Raw genomic sequence first — 24,215 nt, 5'->3', positions numbered from 1 at the left:
CTCAAAACAAAGGAGATGATTTGATGCCTCAAAACGCTCCCAAGAGGTTTCAGACCCTATTTTGTCAAAGTGGGTCCCATTGGTAAAAACAGTCTTGTGAGCTGATTCCTCCACTTTTTACACTCTGAAAGCATCGAGATGGATGACAAACAATATAATGATCCAATCTGGATCAAGATCCCTAACAGCGTTTATAAATTTGAGATGATCGGCATCTACAGAATGTTTCAAATGAAATATCTTTCAAAAAATCTTCACACATCTAGCCATGCCCAAAAATATAATCCATTAGAAGCACACTTGTCTAGCAATAACTTTTCAAAGGTAGCCAACAATGGCTGAACAAAAGAAATACTTCTTCTACAAAAGAAAAATTTAGTACCTCCTTTCCACAATTACAAGAAATGCCAAGAAATCATTTCTATTATGTGAAAACAAATTTATGTTTGCTTTCAAGAACAGATACATAGCCTCAGCAAATATCCACATTAAGAAGATTCCAATTTGAATAAGTTGTATTAACACACCACAAAATAACTTGAAGAGGATACAAGAATCTTTGCTTGGAGAGGCACTTCCTAATCTCTGTCCCTGTCATCATAAACAAATAATGGAACCATGAAAATTACTTCCATATAAGTGATCACAAAAGAAAACATCAAAGTAAAAAACATATCGTCAAATTCCTCTCACCTCAGATGGTGGGTATTCATAGTCTTCCATTTCCTCCTCTTCCTCCTCTTCCTCTTCCTCGCCTTCATCATCATCCCCTTCATCTTTCTCATCATCATCCTCTTCCTCAATTGTTTCAGCACCTTTTGCCACTTTATGAGACAATTCAGAGGTAGGGTCTCCACCATCTGATGCCATTAAATGTCAAGTCTATTTTAGCCTTTCTGATCACCTCATTTACACAAATGTTCTAGGGAAAACAAGTCCCGCGGGACCATAGATGTAGGTAATTTGAGATTATATTTGAAGAAAAAATTTCCTAATAAGATTTATCTAACAAAAATTATCCTATCCAAATTTACCATGGTGAGGTGGACTCTCATGATCTTTGCTATGAGTGAGATTTGATGTGCCTGCAGAGCCTGAACCTTTGTCAACATGTTCTGCCCCATCTGAACCGCTATCATATCTTGTTCCTTCAACACCTGACCTTCTTTTGTATCTTTCCAAGACTCTTGCCTCTGACTGAACTAGTGACTTTGCAGCATCCCCAGGAAGTAACGACAAAAATCTTACACGAACATGTAAACGTAATTTGTCAAAGGTACTCCGACTAAACCACCCAGTAGATTGCTTCATTGAGAAAGATGTTACAATTTCATGTCAGTAAATGAGAATGCATGTTAAGATGATTTCAACCTTTGCAAACAATCATAGATCAGTTCACAGGAATTTGGATATGCCCATAGCACTCTATCAAAAGCAATGATAAAGTGGCAATCAAGCACACAAAGAAAAATAAAACATGTTTGTGAAATAGGCTAGCTTATAAAGTGCACAAAACTTCAAGAAGATGAAATAAGCATTATGTTTTACATGGCAAGCCCTGGGAAGAAAGAAGAATTGTCATTACGACAATAGGCACTTTTTTTCAAATTTTAGATTATAAATACTTTGGCCATATTATACAAAATAAATTTAAACCATTTTAACAATGTATATTGAATGTGTGTACAATCTGCTTCTGAAATTGTTGGTTGTCCTATTTCTCCTGATTACATTGAGTGTGTGGTTATTTGGTGAATTCCCCGTGTAGGGTTTCATACACGGACCACAACCAGGTTCTAAATTACAGAAGTTGAAAACATTAAACTACCAATAACAAATGTTGTTGACTGATTGATCCAAACTGCTTATAGGATTGGCTCCTATACTGAAATCAAGAGACCAACTTTCAAGGGCTAAATCCATTCAGCGGTGTCTATATGTGTACTTGACAGATTCTAGACCCACATCAAGCAATAGACTTGACAGAATTCAATCATATGTTGAAAAGCAAGGAAAAACTGCAAATGGTAATGATGCGATATGATTTACAATCACAGAGCTCGATTATCCTCAGCTATAATCCTCTTTGAGGAATTATTTAGATTCAAAGGGTGGGAATTTATAATTCCAAATACCACTTATCAGAATAGATGCCAACAAAATACTGCAAATTGTATATAGACAATATGATTTACAATTACAGAGCTCCAGTATCCTCAGCTATAAGCCTCTTGAAGAAATTATTAGATTAAATGGGTGGAAATTTATTATTGCAAATATCACCTATCAGAATATATGCCATACTCATGAGTATGGCTTATAAGTACACGCAGGGTAAGCATGGCCATTGGCTGAATACTCAAGTAGAATCTTGACAGAGTCACAATGACTGAGAAGTGGTCACTAAATACTTACCTCACATTGACTGACTGTTGGAGAGGAATCATGATTACTACAGGTATTTTGAGATAGAACAAGTAAAGTATAAGTCCTGACTCTAACCCACCAACAATTTTATCTTTCAAGGAAACACTTTCAAGATTATTCTTAAGCTTTTAAAGCTTGAAACACCAAAACTGTTAATGCTTGTAGCAGTGGACAGGTACTTCTGCATAGGCTAAGTGTCAAGCATGCAGGAGCTGTCCCCAAAACTGTTAATGCTTGTAGCAGTGGACAGGTACTTCTGCATAGGCTAAGTGTCAAGCATGCAGGAGCTGTCCAATACCTTCTTAGGAACTTGTCCTTGTTGAGGAAGAGTCGCCTATGATCCTTTTCCTAAGCCTAACTTAGGAAAAGCACATTGATTAAGGTTGTCTAAGGAAAACTGAATTATTCACTTTAGTGACTTAGATCTAATCTCAACCATTGATCTCAAATAGGTTAGGATTTAATACTAGACATACATCACTTTGGAGATTAGTGTTTGAGATCTATCTCAATCAAGAATTATAAAAGACAGAAGTGAAGGAGGAAGACACAATACAAGTGACAAGTGATTTCCAAATTTGAGAGAGATTTTCTTGACTGAATGAGATACTCAAGGCTGAAGAGAAAGGAAAAAAATTGTAGTAGTGAGAGAAGGGCCGTACCAAATTTCTGAGCACAAGACAGCAAGGCCACAACTGTGGAGTGAGAAGGGCTTCAGAAAAGCACAGAGGCTCACATGTGTGCTGCATTTGTGTTGCAGAACCTACACATGCCGCATAGAGCAAGCAGCAGATCACATGTGCCATGCAAGGAGAGGGCGATAACTAACACATGCCGTGTGAATTAGTGTTGAGCCACACATGCCGTTTGGAGGAGAGCTTCAACAGGTCTGCACATGTGGTACAGTCTTGGGGTGCAGATCAGAATTTTCAGGGAGACAAATTCTCAGGTTCAATTGCTGTAAATTTCTTTATTTCTCTCTGAGCCATTTTCTCTGTAAGAGAGCCCTTATTTATTCTAAGAAATAAAAGTGAAGGGCAAATTGGATATATTTTCTGCTGTGTGATTGATTTCCTACTTGGGCTTCTGCTGTCAAATTTTAGTGTTGAAAATACCAATGTATTTTATTCAGAAATTTCAAAAAATATTTTATTGCGTCAAATAAATTTGTGGTTATAAAACTTGTTTGGGATATAAATCAGATCTGGTATTTAGGAAATTAACAAAAACAGCACCATTACTTTGACAGCTTTTGACAGAGAGAGGATTTTCTAGCACCTGTGTATCAAACAATGATATTTCAAGCGATTCAAAACTATGTTTTGGCATTTGCAACCAATATTACAAAACTTATACTCAGACATAACTACACCATATTCAAAACTGAATGACTTGGCAAAAACTAAAGAAAGAATAGTTCAACTCGACAAAAAGCAACTAATGCATAAAATATTTTTCCCCAATCCACGAAGGATTTAATGTCACAGAATAAACATTAAGTTTACCCTCTAAAAGCACGTTAGAATGAACTCAATGGAAGAAGCACAACCAACAAGTTTGAATGAGCAAAATGAGTGTCAAAATTGAGTTTAATAGGAAACTGAATCGCATGAAAACATAATTTTTCCAAATAACCATGAATATTTTAACTTGCCCAACTTTCAAGTTCCACAAAATATTCAGGAGTATGGAAAATTATTCAAAAAATCCTGAATTTCTCACTATGATTTCTTATTTTAGTTTCTACCCTTTTGAAAAACAGAAAGTCACCAGTTTTTCAGCAATTTTTGAGACAATCTTTGCAAATAAGAGAAATCAGATTTCTCCAAGCTTGTTTTTTAATTCTTCATCTTGTGACCGCTTTCTAGATTGTTGGAACAGTTGGAAGTGTTAATGAGCCATTTGGGGCCATAAAACAAAATTTGAAGGGTTTATTTTGAGGCTCAATGCCAAAATAAAAGGAAGTTTGGATTTTTTTATTCACAAATTAGCATCTTCTCCTTTCACATTTGGTTTGGTAAAGCCTTGAAAACAATAGACTTCTCACGATATACACAATATAAAAAAGAAAGATGAGTTATTTTATCATTCAAGAAGTCATCATATGCAATGTGGGTGGTCCCCTTTTATTACATCAATGTGGTGACTATTCTACGTAATTGTCCTCACCACTTAATGGCAAAAGCCCTAACATCGTTTTATCAGTCATAAATAAGACCATGACTATTACATTCTTTCAGTATTGGAGTGTTCGAACGATAGTTGCAGGAACCATGCCTTCATCCCCTCATCTTGCACCCCAAAACCCCACTCTGAGTGGGAGAGCTATAGAGGTACCCCTCAAAATATACTCCCAAAAAACAGAACCACGCTCCGGCTTCAATTTGTGCACTTTCTGGAAATTTGGAACCACCACACTTCTGAACAGAGTCCCATGTGCCGAACCATTATTCCATACACGCTTCCTAGACACTCCCTAGGAACTCCCTGGACCCTCCTTGGACGCTCCCTAGACGTTTCTTGGATGCTCCCTAATGGTGATGTTAAATTCTTAAAGGAAATGGAAGGAATTTTTTGTTGAGATGTCGCCGTTGTTGGCATTGATGGCCTAAGCAAAAGGAAACTTCTACCAAGAAGGACAGTTACATGAGGGATAGCATCCAAGACAAATCGAGTTGCAGCATTACAAAGTAAGTACAAGGTCGATGCAAAAATAATAGCATGTCTCACTGTTACATGAGGACCTTTTGACAGAATACAACTGCTGCTCGACAAAATGGATTAGGCATTTCATGGCTCTTCCCACTAGGTTGCACTAAAGTTTCTCCCTTTTATGATTGGATGAATTATGTGTTATATAAGGAACTTGAAGCTGAAGACATGGATTGAACAAGGGATGTATAAAGGGAATGCTTGAAGCTCATTTCTCATTGTTAGCTGCACAATTTGAGATACACAAAAAAAAATCCTCAAGGCTGCACGACAAATCTTATACAACGCTACTGGTGATGTAAGTTTGGTTCAAAAAAAAACATGCCCAGAAAATCAAAACAAAAGATAGCAATAATGTCAGAGGACAGAACACCTGCTGGAGAAGATTTTCATTGTTATGTTTGAGAAACAGTATGGTGACAGAGAAGGTATTGAAGATGTTATTGTGGGCAAAAGGAGGCTTCAGTATGAGGAGGAGGTTAAGAAGAACCCGCTTAATTATGATACTTTGTTTGATTATGTGTGTCTCAAGGAAAGTGTTGGCAACAAGGATAGGATCAGAGAAAGCTATAGCAAATGTACCACCTGCAGAGGAGAAATGCTACTGGCAACAGTATATCTACTTATGAAATATCAGTAACAAAAAGATCTGTTCAAAAAATAATAGCGTGAACATAAAATAATGACAGGATAGATCGGCTCGTATATTGATGTGGCCCTTCAAAAGGAAAAATAAGTGTTGCAGAGGTCGGCCTTCTTATGCCTCCACACCCACTATATATTGCCAATGATGCCCACTCAATTGAACAAGGACTCGATCAAGGAATTTGCGGAAGAAGAACAAGAGATATACCAATCTGAGGGGAAGGAGCTCATTACAGGATTTGTCCAAGTAAAAGCACAGAACTCAAGACTTCATTTGGACAAGAATTCAGTCAAGGTACAGAAGTATAAAACTCAGTCAAGGAACAGAAAGGCATATCTTTTGAAAAGCGTCGATCTCTGTAATTCTCTCCGTGCAAATAGACTGAAAACTCCATAGGAAAAGGGATGAAAATCCTGTGGTCTCTCTGTTAAAGAGGGCCGAAATTCTGTGGCTTATTTCTGAAGAAGACTGAAGTTCTGAATTATATGTGACAGAGGAGCAAGGCTTCTGTGGTATGGTATGCAATCTGAGGCCAGCAAACACTCAGTGGTATATCTGTGTGGAGGTCAGCGGACTGTGGCATATCTTCTGTGAAAGGACCGAAATCTTCTGTGGGAAATCACTGTGGACTGGCTGAACTCTGTGATAAATTATGTGTGAAAAGGCCGAATTCCAGTGATTCTGATGCAGGAGCATCAACTTCATATTTTGTCCAGAACAGGAGGGGTCATGAAATTCAATACAGGGGAAGGAGTTTCCTCATAAGTACATTGTACAAATTAGAATTGTAGGCTGTTAATTAGCCATCTGTCCCATTGTAATTATACTGAGGTGTTAGGTTGTTTTAGTGACTGACCAAGTGGGCCTTTGTTAATGTAACAGGTGTAGGGGTAGGAATCTGGAAGTTTTTAGGCTACTGGACAGATGTCCCATTTTTATGGTTTCTGTTGAGATATTTTTCAGCCAGTGTTTTTGTGTATATGTAAGCATGTCTGCAATAGTGTAGGTAGGTCTCCCGGAATTAGAGGTTTAACAAATCTGGAGAGGAATAGCTCCCAGTGCATTAAGAAGGCAGACATCGTACTTTGTATATATTTCCTGATAATAATGAAATTTGAATTTTCTCTGCATGCCTGTGCTTTATTCTCTGCATAAGCATTCTGTAAGGTAGTACTGTTCACTTGGAGGTTTGATAGGGACACCCTGTGATTGGTCTCAGTCACTTCATATGGTAGAAAGAACCAAAATAATGGGAGAAATTGTGTAATATGGATTAGTGTCCGCCTTTAATCTCTCTTTTAAATAGGCAGCAATTGTGCATATCGGGGTTGGTGGCTTAAGTTTGAAGTAAGGAGGCCATACAATTCTCTGAAGGTGCCTGGTGACAAGAGAGAATAGATTAAGTAGGAGTGGACGTTGATAAGGAGCAGTGTGCCTCTGCGATATTCGTTTATGCATTGTCTTAGTGATAGAGTCCGGACCCTGGACTGCTTATGTGATGTACTTTGATATCCTCCGCTCATGTTTATCTCGAGGAGCGATTCAACAATGGATGAGAAATTGTTGGGTGATATATGATTGGAAGACAGATTGAGGGCTGCCTTCAAGACACTTTTTAAGTCACTATTAATTGCGAACCGGATCTGTGGACGCTTAAATAAAGCGTATTGCCAATTAACCAAGTGAGGGCAAGATTAGAGGAAGTCAACTTTGACCAAGTCGAAACCCTGTGGTTGTTCCTTGAAGAAGAAGGGGTCTAGGCAACTGGCCCTCCAACAACTCCGCCAAGCCAAACTCAAATCGAGCATCAAGATAGATCATAGTCGGGACTAGCATTCTGGTCAGCATAGTCGGGTGTCACAAAAAATCAGTGTGTAGTGGAAGCCGCAAGGAGGACCATGAACAACCTCTGACCTCATAGTCGGGGCCGACCTACCGGGTTTGGTCAAGGCAAAGCCAACTATAGTCGGGCACGATGGTGATCAAAGTACATTAACGTCGTAAAGGCCAAATCGATTCCGACCTTCCGACCCACTCCATTCGAACCCGTAGAGTTGGAATTTAGGAAAGGTCCACGAGGAATTACATATGCGAACTCTGAGGTTGGAATTATAAAGAAGTTTTGAAAGTGCTGAGAACATGAGGGTTGGACTCAAGGGCGAATTGCGTAAATTTTTATAAAGGTATGGTTTTTATTATGAAAAGGAGAAATGCGTTGTCGTCGAAGGGAGGAGGAACAAGGACACAAGCGCGTGGACTTCGAAGGTGAAGAGTTTTGAGGGATTGGAAATTGTAGCTTAGGGATCCTGTAGAGATTCAGCAGGCCACCAAAGGGGCCTGCCATCAACTAGAATCAAAGTTGAAACTATTTTTCGAGCATTAAAAGGGAGATTTCAAGCTAAACTTAAGAGGTAAAAAATTTTATGGTTTTTGACTAACCGTATCCTTGTTTTATAGAAGCTAGGTTGAAGGAGTGAGCCGGAACAATGAAGAGACCTGTGGCGGAGAAGGAAGAGAAATTTGCATTCAAAGGAGACAAAGAAACGCAGAGAATTGGAGGGGAGTTGTCAAAGAAAAATATAAGGGAGCAGAGTACATCCAGGCAGAGGAGAACACTCTAACATTAAAGGAGGTAAATCTGGTCTTTAAACTTCATTTGATAAGAAATTGGTAGCAAGTTGCAACATTACAGTATCCGTGATAATCTTTGAAAGACTATGGCAAAAAGGAACTTGCAGCAAGAAGACAGTAGCAGAAAAGGAGAAGCCAGTTGTGGTTGAAGAGTGTGTTGATTTTTTGGTAGCATCGAATGTGCTCTAGCTCCAAAATTTTGTGGAGGGGCTAGAACACATGAGATGTCCAAGACCCAAAAATCGTTTGGAGAAATTCCACCCGGATTGTATTTTATTAAAATAATTAATATTTTTAATGGAGTTCCTAATCTAAACTTAGGAAAATTCAAATATTAATGGGTATTAATGAAAATATGGGTGGGAAGCTTCTAAGAGACAACGATCAAGTCTAATTTAATCTTAGTTGTTGATTAGAGACTTAATCTCGACCGTTGATTTCTCAATAGAAAAAGTATAAATGGAGGCTTGGGGTCAGTTGGAGAAACACACAAAGAGATAGAGAAAATTGATTTTCTGAAGTGAGAAGTTCTTAGGAGGAAAATCGATTGAGGAGATCTCTAGCAGAGAGGGGTAGTTCGGCAAAGGGACTTCAGTCCAAGGCCAAGAATACATAGTAGAGAGGTAGAGTAGCACCAGGAGAGACAGCGCAACTCTAGAAAGGGTGACACAGAGGCTAGAGGAGCTGACACAGTCACTTAGACACAGCGCTAGGGTTTCTGTGAGGCAGATCGAGTAGCAGTTCAGCGTATCGCATTTTTGAGTTGGGAAGGCTCACTGGGAGGGTGACATAGCTCTGAGAGGAGGTGACGCACTTCCAGCACAGAGATTGGAGCAGCCATCGCTGCCCAGCACTGGGGACAACGCAGTCACCTGTGGGGTTTGTTCATCTAGTTGTTGGATTCGCCAAAATATCTGTCTCTGGATAGAGGTACTTTTGTCGGGTTTATTCTTTGTTGGGTGAGCCGGATTTGGCACCCTAGTTGTATTCAAAAATATGCTTAATAATAAAACCCTCATATCTGTTGCACCGGTTTTCCCACATTGGGTTTTTCCAGGGACATTTAGTCCAAAAATAAGTGTGTCCTTTATATGGTTGTCTCATTTATTTTCCAGTACTTGATCTCTATATTGTAGGGTGAAGTGTATTTACATTAATATTTTCTGAAGAATTCTGAAAATAACTTGTTAAACTGAAGGACACAAGTAGCTAACGCAAATCAGTTTACTGCAATAGGATTTCTAACTTGTTCAATTCAGAAATTTTCACATGGTATCAAAGTGATTGCAGATCAAGGAGGACTGAAGCCATCAATGAAAGGACAGAGGAAAAATTGTGTTGAAGACAATTGTCCTGAGAGACAACGTAGTTTCTAGCCAAGAGAGCAGAGGAGGGGTGATGCAGTCACCAAGGGAGGCTCACACAGAGCCTGCATCAGCCTGATTGGGTGACGTTGTTGTTGCAGAGGGCAGCGCAATGATTACTGGGCTAGCGCAGAGACTGTTGAGTCTCGTTTTTTCCGATTGTCGTGGCTAGAGGTGCAATGCAGACTTCATCTAGAGTTGTTGGTGGGGTGTTGATTCTGTTGGTGCAGAACTGTACCTAGTGGGGCAGAAGCAAAGTAGAGGGAATCAGCTCCTCAGAAGATTTATTGCCAAGAGATCTAGATCGGGTGCTTAACAGTAGCAAAGAGAGATCAAAGAGGGGAGGTTCGATAGTGGTTGGCAAAAGGATTCTCGTGGAGGAAATCGAAATTTAGAGGGAGCTTGTTCTTTAGAGGATTTCTAGCGCCAAAGAAATCCAGATCCGAGTTTTGTTGGAGTAGCAGCGAAAGAGGGAGAAGAGAACCAGTTTGACATTCATTTGAGCAGAGATGGCAGTCAACGAACTGAGGGATCAAGACAGGTTGGATGAAGCATCCAACTTTGTCATTTGGAAGACTAGGATCCTGGCAGTTTTGGATAAAAATCATATCAAGGATTATGCCTTGAAGACGGTTGTTGTTGCAGTTGACGCTGATCCTCTCAAGAAGTAAGAGGAGGCTCAAGAAAAAGCCAAGTGCATGATCTTGGACGGAGTCAAGGATCATGTGATCCCACATATTGCTGAGAAAGACACAGCAAGGGAAATGTGGGAGGCCTTGACCACTTTGTACAAGGGAACTTCTGCTCAGCAAAAGATGTTGCCTGAGAGTCAGTTGAGATAGTTTTAGATGCAGAAGGGAGAAGAAATCGATCCCTTCCTTCTCAGGTTGCAAACGATCCGTGACTAACTAACTTCCGTAGGGGCTACACCAAGTCCTGAATTTATGGTCAAGACTGCCTTGAATACAGTCACTAAAGACTGGGAAACCTTTGTCCAAAGCATCTTGGGCAGGGCTTCTATTCCCAGTTGGGAGGAAACGTGGGCATCTCTTCGACAGGAAGAGAACAGACAGTTGACCAACGCGAGAACCAGTAGCAAAGGGATCAGATTCAAGGAGGGAGAAAGAGGAGGATGCAGCTCTCGCATCAATGGGACAGCAAGCGCAACAAAAGAGAAATAAAAAGGAAATATCCAAAGTCAGATGCTTTAGATGTGGAGAAATGGGTCATTTTGCCACGCAGTGTCCTTGGAAGAAGGGCAAAGAAGTGATGTCTAACACAAAGGTTGCTCCAGCGCAAGCTGACAAAGAGGGCAATCATGATGATTGCACCATGAGTGCTCATGCATCTCTAGGGAAGAGGTGGGGCAATATTGATTTGTAGTCGGGAGGACTACATAGGGGCAGAATCCTTGAGGTGCCCAAACTCTTGGACCACATACGACTACGGGAGCCCTATGACAGTAGCAAAATGACGGGAGTCAGTTGGTGCAAGGGATGATGGAGCGACAGTGGCAGAGCTAGAGTGCCAAACTCTAAAGCAGCACAATAGAGTGTTGCAGCAGCGCGGGAGGCACAAAGAAGATACAACAATAGCACAGTAGCATCAGAGGGTCAGCACAGATTAGCAGCAGAGGTAGCTTCAGCATCACAGAGCATCCAGACTGACCAACATGTCAACTTTTGGGTGGCTTTTCAATTGCTTACTTCTCAACAACTGAGTTGCAGTGCAGCAGTTAGCAGTGGCAGTGCTATGGGTAGCATGATGCAGCATATTGAGAGGGAGTTGCAATACAAATGTAGTTGTGACAATGGCAGTGTCATGGGCAGCAATATAGATTGCAGCAACACAATGGATGAGGGGCAGCAGGCCGAGCATCGGCAACGCAGAGGACCAATGTCGTGGATCAGTGTGATACTTCTGCTGGGAAGTATTGCTAGAGCAAATTCCTCGCTAAAAGGGAGTGTTGATTTTTTGGGTAGCATCGGATGTGCTCTAGCTCCAAAATTTTGTGGAGGGGTTAGAACACATGAGATCTCCAAGACCCAGAAATCGTATGGAGAAATTCCACCTGGATTGTATTTTATTAAAATAATGAATATTTTTAATGGGGTTCCTAAGTCTAAACTTGGGAAAATTAAAATATTAATGGGTATTAATGAAAATATAGTGAGAAGCTTCTAAGAGATGAGGATCACGTCTAATTTAATCTTAGTCGTTGATAAGAGACTTAATCTCGGCCATTGATTTCTCAACAGGAAAAGTATAAATAGAGGCTTGGGGTTAGTTGGAGAAAAACACACACACAGAGAAAAAATCGATTTTCTGAAGTGAGAAGTTCTCAGGAGAAAAATCGAATGAGGAGATCTCTAGCAGAGAGGACCAATTCGGCAGAGGGACTTCCGTCCAAGGTAGAGAATACATAGCAGAGGGGCAGAGCAGCACCAGGAGAGACAGCGCAGCTCCAGAAAGGGTGACGCAGAGGCTAGAGGAGCTAACGTAATCACTTAGACGCAACGTTGGGGTTTCAGTGAAGCAGATCGAGCAGCAGTTCAGCATATCGAATTTCTAAGTCGGGAAGGCTCATTGGGAGGGTGATGCAGCTCCTAGAGGAGGTGGCGCAGTTCCAGTGCAGAGCTTGGAGCAGCCATCGCTGCCCAGCACTGGGGACAGTGCAGTCACCTGTGGGGTTTGTTCATCCAATTGCTGGATCACCAAAATATCTGTCTCCGGATTGAGGTACTTTTGCCGAGTTTATTCTCTTTTGGATGAGCCAGATTTGGCACCCTAGTTGTATTCAAAAATTTGATTAATAATAAAACCCTCATATCTGCTGCGTTGATTTGGGGTAGCATCAGATGTGCTCTAGCCACGAAATTTGGTGGAGAGTTTGGAGCACATGAGATCTCAAATACCCAGAAAGGGTTTTGGCAGATTCTAAACAGTTCAGGAAATATTAAAATAATTAATATTTTTAATGGAGTCCCTAAGTCTAAACTTAGGGAAAATAAAATATTAATGTGGATTAAATATGAAACTGTGTTAGAATGGTCCAAAAGACATGGATCAACCCAAATCTAATCTTAGTCGTTGATTAGGGACTTAATCTCGGCTGTTGAAATGTCAACAGGAAAAGTATAAGAGAAGGCTTGAGGGTCACTTGGAGAATACACCAGAGTGATTAGTCATTCTATTCTCTAGAGCGGGGTTTGCTAAGAGAGATAGAATCAGTGATTGGGAGAGCAGCCGAGGGGCATTGAGTACAGAGACACAGAGAGGCAAAGATAGTGTCGACATAGCAGCAGAGCAGCCAGAGGGAGAGAGACGCAGGAGCAGCCAGTGCTCACGCAGATCCACACAGAGGCAGCTAAGTGCTATGCAGAGCACCAGAGGGGCGAACGTAGCTGACGCAGAGGCTCAGAGAGTTGACGCAGGGCCTCCTGGAGCTAACGCAAGCCAAGATAGGCTGACGTAGTGCCAGTGTTGGGCTAGGAGACGCTGACGCAGTCCAAATTGGGCAGACGCTGAGGTTTCTAGGCCAGATTGGTGCTGAGTAGCTGCCAGAAGGATTATCCTGAGGTTTCAGCTAGTAGATTTGTCAAAAATGGAGAGGTATTGTTGCTAAGGAAATTCTCTGTTGGGTAGGCCAGTTTTGGCACCCAGATTGTACTCTGATATTACTTAATAAGAAAACCCTCAAATAGTTGCACCGGTCTTCCCGCATAGGGTTTTTCCAGGGACATTAATCCAAAAATAATGGTGTCATATGGTGTGTTTGTTCATGTTTCTTTTAGTTGTTGATCTGTAATATGTTGAGCATGCACTAGTGTTTATTTTCAGTATTTACATTGTAAATAAATTGTTAAGAAAAAAAATAACAAGTACGTAGGAATAAATCAGATAAAGTGCATGGAGGGTTTCTAACTAACTAAACTTAGAAACTTCAACATGGTATCAGAGGGTAATTGCAGATCACAAGAGGACTAAAAACATCAACCGAGCGGAGCAATAGGAGCAGAAAACAATTGTCCCGAGATGACAGAAGTTGTTTCTAGCAACGCAGAAGCCAAGGAGTGTGACGCAGAGCCAACCAGGGCCACGCAGAGGAAGCCCAGAGCTACGCAGAGCCCCAGAAAGGCCAGCATTGCTGACACAGAGAGGCTGAGGGCTAACGCAGGGCATCCCAACACTGACGCATACCCATCTGGGGTGATGCAGTGCCAGGGTGAGGCAGAGAGGGGCTAACGCAATTCACAGAGAGGCAGTTGCTGGGGTCTAGAAGGCTGCAAGAATATTGCAAAGTGGAGCTGGTGAGGTACTGTAGTCAGAACAGTACTTCACAGAGCAAGGCCAAAGGAGTAGTTACCGAGGGTTTCTAGCCGAGGAACCCAGATGAGAAGTGCAGCTGCACAAGTCGATCAGAGTAGGGGGCATCTCGACAAGCGGCAGAAGGATTTCCAGGAGGGAAATCAGGACCCAGAGGGAGTCCAGACAGGAAGTAGAGACTCAGAGGAGTCGGACAGAGAACTTCCAGGAGGGAAGTAGAGGAGCATCATGGCACTACACGGGGTAAGAGACCAGGATAGACTGGACGGAGCATCGAACTTCGTAGTCTGGAAGGCCAGAATCTTATCAGTGCTTGACAGGAATCATGTCAAGAACTTCGCCTTGAAGGTAATAGTTGTCCCAGTCGACCCCAATGATAATGATAGGTACAAAGAGGCAATGGCGAGGGCCAAGTGCATTATCCTTGACGGGGTCAAGGATCATGTGGTACCACATATAGCCGAGAAGGAAACGACATTTGAGATGTGGGAGGCTCTCAAGAAGCTGTATCAGCATACTTCTGTGCAGAGAAGAATGTTGCTCGAGAATCAGATGAGGTCATATCAGATGAAGAAGGGACAATCGATTGACACCTTCCTCGAAGGACTGAATGAGATCCGAGACCAGTTGACTGCTATAGGAGCAACACCGGATCAGGAGCTAATGGTGAGGACAGCCCTGAATGCTGTCTCATAAGACTGGGAAGTGTTTGTCCAGAGTATACTCGACAGAGGAACACTTCCACTGTGGGACAAGATGTGGGTAGCTCTTTGCCAGGAGGAGATCAAACGGCAGTGGAAGACAGGTAGCAGCAGCAAGGGGATCAAAGTGAAGCAGGAAGAGGAAGATGTGGCCCTAGCATCTGAGGGGAAGCAGGAAAAGCGGAAGAAGAAAGATCCCTCCAAGATCAAGTGCTTCCACTGTGGGGAGTTGGGTTATTATGCGACCCAATGTCCAAGGAAGAAGAGTAAGGGAGAGTCTTCCGAGACTAAGGCAGCGCCAGCACGCGCAGAGAAGGAAGTTCTGAGAGACGATGACTGTGCCATGAGTGCACATGCACCACTTGAGAAGAAGTGGGGAGACATAGACCTGTAGTCAGGCAGACTACAGGCGATGAGGGGCAGGTCCTCAAGGTACCCAGCCTCTTGGATTAGACCTTGCTACGGGTGCCCCGAAAAGGAGTAGCAGGACTGACTGAGTCGGGTAGAGATGGATACGGATGGAGCGGCAGAGAGAGCTACAGTGCAGGAGTCCCGAGACAGCGCGAGGCTAGCAGGCTGCAGTAGTGCGAGAGGCACAGGGGTGTTGCACCAGTGCAGGATGGCACAGAGAGGTGTGCAATGGTTCGAGATGCAAGGAATTATTGCAGTAGCGCAGAGGTTAGTAGAGGGAGCACTTGTTAGCGGCAGAGGGAGCTTCGGCATCAGGAGTGTCTTTAGCCCAACAGGGAGGTCAAGTTGGGAGATCAGTTACTTCTCAGTAACTGAGTTGCAGTGCAACAGTGGGCAGCACGATGCAACATGATGAGAGGAGGTGCAGTGCGGATGCAGTGCTGGGAGAAAGGACCAACAGCAGCACAGATGCAGAGGGAGTTGTCGTATAGATGCAGCAGTGGCAGTGGCAAAACCATGGGCAAAGTACAGGATACAATAGTGCAGAGGATGGTGGGCAGCAAGCCTAGCATCAGCACAGGGACCAATGTCGGATGATCAGAGTAATACTCAGTAAGGAGTAGTGCTAGAGCACAGTCCTCACTAAGAGTGTTGATTTGGGGTAGCATCGGATGTGCTCTAGCCACGAAATTTGGTGGAGAGGTTGGAGCACATGAGATCTCCAATACCCAAAAAGGGGTTGGGCAGATTCTAAACAGTTCAAGAAATATAAAATAATTAATATTTTTAATGGAGTCCCTAAGTCTAAACTTAAGGAAAATAAAATATTAATGTGAATTAATATGAAACTATGTTAGAATGGTCCAAAAGACATGGATCAAGCCAGATCTAATCTTAGTTGTTGATTAGGGACTTAATCTCGGCCGTTGATATGTCAACAGGAAAAGTATAAGAGGAGGCTTGAGGGTCACTTGGAGAATACACCAGAGTGATCAGTCATTCTATTCTCTAGAGCGAGGTTTGTTAAGAGAGATAGAATCAGTGATCGGGAGAACAACTGAGGGGCAGTGAGTACAGAGACACAGAGAGGCGGAGATAGTGTCGGGATAACAGCAGAGCAACCAGAAAGAGAGACGCAGGAGCAGCCAATGCTCACGCAGGGCCACGCAGAGGCAGCTAAGTGCTGCACAAAGCACCAAAGGGGACAGCGTAGCTGACGCAAAGCCTCAGAGAACTGACGCAGGGCCTCCTGGGGCTGACGCAGGCTAAGATAGGCTAACGCAATGCCAGCGCTGGGCTAGGAGAGGCTGACGCAGTCCAGATTGGGCAGACGTTGGGGTTTCTAGGGCAGATTGGTGCTGAGTAGCTACCGGAAGAATTATCCGGGCTTTCAGCGAGTAGATTTGTCAAAAACCGAGAGGTATTATTGCTAAGGAAATTCTCTGTTGGGTAGGCCAGTTTCGGCACCCAAATTGTACTCTGATATTGCTTAATAAGAAAACCCTCAGATAGTTGCACCGATTTTCCCGCATTGGGTTTTTCCGGGGACATTAGTCCAAAAATAATGGTGTCATATGGTGTGTTTGTTCTTGTTTCTTTTAGTTGCTCATCTATAATATGTTGAGCATGCAGTAGTGTTTATTTTCAGTATTTACATTGTAAATAACTTTTTAAGAAAAAAATTACAATTAGGTAGGAATAAATCAGATAAAGTGCATGGAGGGTTTCTAACTAAGCAGACTTAGAAACTTCAACATGTTGCACCGGTTTTCCCGCATTGGGTTTTTCTAGAGACGTTTAGTCCAAAAATAGGTGTGTCCTTTATATGGTTGTCTCATTTATTTTTCAGTACTTGATCTGTATGGTGGTGTAGGTTGTAGTGTATTTACATTAATATTTTCTGAAGAATTCTAAAAATAACTTGTTAAACTGAAGAAAACTAGGTAATGCAAATCAGTTTACTGCAGTAGGATTTCTAACTTGTTCGATTCAGAAATTTTCACAGAGTGAAGAGGATAGGATATCCTCAAGAGGAGAGAACAGGTGAGGTTCTTGGGAGGTGAGCAGAAGGTGCAACAACCAAAGAAAGCAAGGAGTGCTCAAGAGGTTCCAGTGGAGGGAATCAATGAAACACCGATAGCCAAAGCAAGGTGAGGAGTTTGGGTAACAAATGAGGTGAGGCTTGTTACAGGGCTAGGTTGTAGCTCATGGTTAACATGGAGGAGCACATGCAAAGAAGGAAGAAGGTGACCATTGCTTCTCATGAAGGGTCGTGTAAAAGCCACAATAGAGGGGAGAAGGATGCCAAGAGAAATGGCATGAGGAAACTAAGCCAGGGCGAATTTCAAAAGGAGATCACTGAGCTGAAGGCACAACTTATTGTGATCATGCACCTGCTACAGGAGAGGATAGAAAGCCAGAGAACGAACCTGAGGAGGAGGTTCAAGTTATTTGTTAAACATAAGGAATTTAAGAGGAAATCACCAAAAGCCAGAGAGTTAGGGAAGCAAAGGATGAGGCCTTTGATAAAAGCTTAGATGGAAGAAGAAAAGCTCAGAACAGTTGAGCCCAAAGAAGAAGTAGAAGGGAGATCACTCCTTGGAGATAAGGAAAGGAGACTGGTGGAAAGTCTCATGGACTGTGGGAGAAGTCCAAACCAGCAAGTGATGCAAGGAGCACCAACAGAGGCTCAAGGGCCTATTATTTTTTAAACTAACCAATTGTTTTCATGTGCAGGCCATAAGCACGATGAAGAAGGGAAGCCATATGAAGTTGTCATGGATATTGTGGATCGAGGAGCCATTCTTAGAGAAGGAGATGAAGGGAGACAGCCCAGTGTTGGAATTTCTAAGTTTTACCCATAAGAAATTCTTCCTGTACTATCTGAATAATTTCTTCCTACTTGTTCATTTACTTAACAAGTTATTTACTATGTAAATACTGAAAATAAATATAAGTACAGTATCAACATCTATAGATCATCAACTGAAAGTAAACAAGCAAACAAGTGACACTGTTATTTTTGGACTAATGTCCATGGAAAAACCCAATGCAGGAAAACCGGTGCAGCTATTCAGAGGGTTTTATTATTATGCAATTTTCATAATACAACCAAGGTGCCAGAAATGGCTCACCCAACAAAGAATTCCCTCGGCAGTAGTACCTCTCACTTGGAGACAAATATTCTCATTGATAAATCACTGGATGAACGATCCCACAGCAACAATTGCAGCTTCTATTGCTCTGCGTCACCCTATCCAGCTCACCAGCTCCCAGCCTGTCCCACGAAATCCTCCCAGTGCTACCTCTAGGCCCTGTGCCACCTCTGCTAGCCTTTGCGTCAGCTTCTAGAGCCTCTGCATCAGCCCCTAAACCCTCTGTGTCTCACATGCTGACCTCTCTAGCTCTGCACAGCTCCTGGTTACCTCTGCGTAGCCTCTAGTGGCCTCTGAGTCAACCTCTCTGGGCTCTGCACTGCCTCTCTGGTACCAACTCTACCTCTCTGCTAAGTATTCACTGCCCCTCAGCTGCAACTCAGATCACTTGTTCGATTTTCTCAGCAATCCTCGCCCCAGAAAAATTGAACTGACTGATCAATTTGGTGTATTCTCCAACTAACCCGCAAGCCTCCTCTTATACCTTTTTCGTTGGTCCATCAACGGCCGAGATTAAATCTCTAATCAACAGCTAAGATTAGATTTGGCTTGATCCGTGACTTTTGGAACATTCTAACCCATTTTTATATTAATACCCATTAATATTTTATTTTTCCTAAGTTTAGACTTAGGAACTCCATTAAAAATATTAATCATTTTAATATCTCCCAAACCAGTTAGGATCTACCCAAACCATTTCTGGGTCTTTGAGATCTCATGTGCTTTAGCCTCCCCACCAATTTTCATGGCTAGAGCACATCCGATGCTACCCCAAATCAACACTCCCTCTTAGCGAGAATTGTGCTCTAGTAATACCAATGTTGCACGAAGCGGAAGCGCGGAGCGCGGAAGCGTCATTTTCCAAAAATCTAGGAAGCGAAGCGTCCGCGGAAGCGTCTGCTATATATATATATATTTTTTTATATTTTTTTGCATTTATACTCAAAACAAACATCCCAAATACCAAATTAATTGTAGAAGACATGAAAACATGCATATTTTTGCATAAATCAAGATAGATATGGCATCCATGATTCCATTGTAGTTACTAGTATGTACAACAATCATCTATATTCTAGCTATTACAAACATACATCATGAAAACCGACCAACGTAAATGCAGTAAGCATCAGAATCCCCTGGCCCTGTCTTTTGCTCTTTGGCACTTCTTGATTTCCTTGCACGCCCTTTGCGCAACATGATTATTCACTCACCATAATATCTTACAACAGTGACATGTTTTTTTGGACGCATTTTCTCAAGATCCGATAGTAATAATCAGCATATTGAGGACAGTTAAGTTCTATCTGTTTAAATGCCACCAGACAGATTGGTGATGAGCAACATTACATCATATTTAATATCATGTGGATCGCAATAGACGGTACTTACTGAACATCTTCCTCGCAAGTTGCAAGTATATATTCAATTGATTTAATAAACTGATATCTTATTCTATACGTAGGTAACGACGAAATTAGCACACTGCTGTATTTTTCAATTTAAAACAACCGGTAACCTGTTATGCCGCTCTTTCTTATGGCCTCCTCTCCTATCATCACTCGTCATTGTTACGAATGAAAGCAGAGTGACTTTCGACGCAAGTGTTGGGATTTTAATTATTTTTTTCTGTGAATGATCTCATCGCTGAGACGGGGCTCAACCTCTCTCGTTCGTTTCTGGATAACGTGTTAGGTAAGCATTTCAAATAATCATATTGTAACTTGCCTCGAGGGACTCTACGCGGCGTTCAACCGTTTATTTCTGACAATGAAATGCCTAGCAAATATTAGATGAAGCTGTAGGTAATGATTTTGCTTCTCAAAAACCAGGAATCGCTCAAAAAATGCGGAATCGCGCTTCGGGAAAAACGGAATCGCGCTTCCTTTGGCGCTTCCTTTGGCGCTTCTGGAACGCTTCCGTACGGGACGCGATTCCGGCCTAGGATCCGGGGGGGGCGCTTCCTGCAACACTGAGTAATACTCCACACTGAGTATCACCCTGATCATTCAACATCGGTCCATGTGCTGATGCTAGGCCTCCTCGCCCAATATCTTCTGCATTGTTGCATCTTGTATTGCTGCCCACGACCCTACCACTACCACTGTTGCATCCTATATTGCTGCCCATGACCCTGCCACTGCCACTGTTGCATCAGTACGGTAACTCCCTCTGCATCCATGTTGTTGTTGGTCCATACTCCCAGCACTGCATCTGCACTGCATCCCCCTCTCATCATGCTGCTCATAGCACTGCCACTACTAACTGCTGCACTACAACTAAGTTACTGAGAAGTAAGTAACTGATCCACCCAACTCGGGCATTCCTGTCAGGCTAGAGACACTCCCGATGTTGAAGCTCCCTCTGTTGCTAACAAGTGCTCCCTCTACTGACCTCTGCACTACTGCAACAACTCCTTGCATCTCGCACCTTTGCACACCTCTTTGTGCCATCCTACACTAGAGCAACACTCTCGTGCCTCTCACACTGTTGCAGCCTGCAAGCCTCGCGTTGTCCCGAGACTCTTGCACTGTAGCAGTCTCTGCCGCTCCATCTGCAGCCATCTCTACCGACATTCGCCAATCCTGCTACTCCACTTCGGGGCTCCCGTAGCAAGGTATAATCCAAGAGGTTGTGTACCTCAAGGATCCTGCCCCTCATCGCATGTAGTCCTCTTGACTACAGCTTGACGTCTACCCACTTCTTCTTACATGGCACATGAGCACTCATGGCACAGTCGTCATCCTCCTCGACTTCTTTCTCCGCCCTCGCTGGCGCTACCTTGGTCTCAGAAGCCTCTTCCTTGCTCTTCTTCCTAGGACTCTAGTTCACAAAATGACCCAGTTCCCCACAATGGAGGCACTTGACCTTGGAGAGGTCCTTCTTCCGCTTCTCCTGCTTTCCCGCAAATGCTAGAGTCGCATCCTTCTCTTCCTCCTTTTTGATCCTGATCCCTTTACCGCTACTCCCTGCCTTAGTCAGTCGTCTGATCTCTTCTTGACGAAGAGCCGCCCACAGTTCTTCCTAATCTGGAAGCTTTGACCTGCCTAGTATGCTCTGGACAAACACTTCCCAATCCTCGGAAACTGCATTCAGTGCGGTCCTCACCAACAACTCCTCATCCAGCATGGCCCCTATGGAAGTCAACTGGTCCCGGATTTCCTTCAATCAATCGAGGAAGACATCTATCTGCTCTCCCTTTTGCATCTGCTATGACCACGGCTAATTTTCAAGTAACATCTTCCTCTACATGGAAGTATGGTGGTGCAATTTCTTTAGGGCCTCCCACATCACATTTGCCGTGTCCTTTTCAACAATATGTGGCACTACATGATCCATGACCCCATCAAGGATGATGCACTTCGCCCTGGTCATTGCCTCCTCGTACTTCTCATTTTCAGCTAGGTCAACTAGGATAGTTATCGTTTTCAAGGCGAAGTCCTTGATGTGGTCTTTGTCTAGAATGGACAACATCTTGGCCTTCCAGACCACGAAATTGGATACTTCGTCCAACCTATCCTGATATCTCAATCCATTCACGTCCATTATGTTGCTCTTCTTCCAACTCCTCTAAGTCTCTCTACTTCCCTTCTGGAAGTCCTCCGTTTGACTCTTGTTGAGTCTCTCAACTTCCCGTCTGGAAGTTCTCGGTTTGACTCCCTCTGAGTCTCGATTTCCTTTCTGGAAATCCCTCCTCCTTGGTCTTGCCCTGTTAGGTACTTTTCTAACCACAGTACCCCACCAGCTTCGCACCGCAACTTACCCACAGCCTCCTAAGCCCCAGCAACTAAGGACTGAGCCTCTATGCTTTGCGCAATCCCGACACCGGCAAAATATGCACCTCCTAGCCCCAGTGTCGATCTTTCCTGACTAAGAAAGATGACAGGCCACTACATAGGTCAGGTCTGCTCCTCTTTGCCTCTGCGTTCATCCTCCTGGCTCGAACTAATGATGCAGGCTCTCTGCGTCACTCCTTCCTTGCTACTTTCTGCTAAGAACAGCTTCTATCACTCGGAACAGTTGTTTCTACTGTTGCTACTCTGCTCAATTGATGCCTTCAGTTATCCTGTGATCTGCAACCACGCTCTGATACCATGTTGGAATTTTTAAGTTTAACCCGTTAGAAATTCTTCCAGTACTTCTTATTTATTTCTTCATACTTGCTCAATTACTTAACAAGTTATTTACTATATTCAAGCTTCTATGATCCATAATGAATTAAGCAAAGTCTTTCGGTAGAAATCACATAAGAGAAATTTTAGGCCAATTGTTACTATGTAAATAGAAGCTGCAATTGTTACTATGTAAATATTGAAAATAAATACAAGTAGAGTATCAACATCTACAGATCATCAATTGAAAGTAAACAAGCACACAAGTGACACCATTATTTTTGGACTAATGTCCCCGAAAAAACCCAATGTGAGAAAACCGATGCAGCTATTCAAAGGATTTTATTATTATGCAATTTTCATAATACAACCAGGGTGCCAGAAATGGCTCACCCAACAGAGAATGCCCTCGGCAGTAGTACCTCTCACTCGGAGACAGATATTCCGGCTGATAAATCACCGGATGAATGATCCCACAGCAACAATTGCAGCTTCTACTACTCTGCGTCACTCTGATAGGGACTGCGTCACCCTATCCGGCTCACCAGCTCCTAGTCTGTCCCACGAAATCCTCCCAGTGCTGCCTCTAGGCCCTGCGTCAACTCTGCTAGCCTCTGCGTCAGCCTCTGGAGCCTCTGCGTCAGCCCCTGGAGCCTCTGCGTCAGCTTCTGGAGCCTCTGCGTCAGCCCCTATAGCCTCTGCGTCAGCCCCTGGACCCTCTGCGTCTCACATGTTGGCCTCTCTAGCTCTGCACAGCTCCTGGCTGCCTCCAGCTGCCTCTGCGTCAACCTCTCTGGACTCTACACTGCCTCTCTAGTACCAACTCTGCCTCTCTGTTAAGTATTCACTGCCCCTCAGCTGCAACTCAGATCACTTGTTCAATTTTCTCAGCAATCCTCGCCCCAGAAAAATCGAACTAACTGATCAATTTGGTGTATTCTCCAATTGACCCACAAGCCTCCTCTTATACTTTTCTCGTTGGTCCATCAACGGCCGAGATTAAATCTCTAATCAACAGCTAAGATTAGATTTGGCTTGATCCATGAGTTTTGGAACATTCTAGCCCAGTTTTATATTAATACCCATTAATATTTTATTTTTCCTAAGTTTAGACATAGGAACTCCATTAAAAATATTAATTATTTTAATATCTCCCAAACCGGTTAGAATTTGCCCAAACCAATTCTGGGTCTTGGAGATCTCATGTGCTTTAGCCTCTCCACCAATTTTCATGGCTAGAGCACATCCGATGCTACCCAAAATCAACACCCAGAACTCTGATGGACTATATGGAAGGTCCAGAGCAGCAGAAAGAACTGCAATTTGATGATTGTGATGAGACACTAAGTGAAAGTCTCATGAGAAATATGCAGGAAAAGATGACAGAGGAATCGATGGAGAAAACACCAAGTGAGGCTACAAGGCCTTTTGTTTTTAAGATTGGTGAATTTTATGTGAGTGCAAATCTTGCAAGAGAGGAGAATGGACCTCTGTCCACAAGGAGAATGAGAGTATTGAGTTGTTCTAGGGAGAAAAAAATTATATAGAAAATGGTGGACAGTCCTCAAGGGAGGACCAGGCAGCTTCTCAGAGACAAAAGCAGGGAGAAATAAAGTTGTTACCTGAAGAAAGACAAGGAGGAATGACTTGCAAGCAATTTCCAAGAGTGACCATGGTACTTAACAGCTATGAGGAGGAAGGCTAGAATCAATGGTCTGTTAGAATGAAAT

The 24,215-nt window shown here is 42.8% G+C and overlaps 1 protein-coding gene across 1 annotated transcript in view; it reads right to left on the bottom strand.

The window, feature by feature from the left end:
- Window positions 1–375: 375 nt before the first annotated feature.
- LOC149241778 (uncharacterized) overlaps window positions 376–24,215 on the bottom strand; it is a 259,142-nt gene continuing 235,302 nt past the window's right edge. Inside the window, exons 11-13 of the mRNA XM_089370654.1 lie at window positions 1,035–1,305; window positions 694–860; window positions 376–591 (exon numbers count right to left, since the gene is read on the bottom strand). Coding sequence (XP_089226780.1) covers window positions 376–591; window positions 694–860; window positions 1,035–1,305 — 654 coding nt within the window. The remainder of the gene's footprint in view (window positions 592–693; window positions 861–1,034; window positions 1,306–24,215) is intronic.

The sequence above is a fragment of the Pinus tabuliformis genome, chromosome 8 (genome assembly GCF_031772625.1).
Source record: "Pinus tabuliformis cultivar Carrire ecotype Pingquan chromosome 8, CPIR1, whole genome shotgun sequence".
NCBI lineage: Eukaryota > Viridiplantae > Streptophyta > Pinopsida > Pinales > Pinaceae > Pinus > Pinus tabuliformis.
This window is presented reverse-complemented; position numbering and strand designations above follow the sequence as displayed.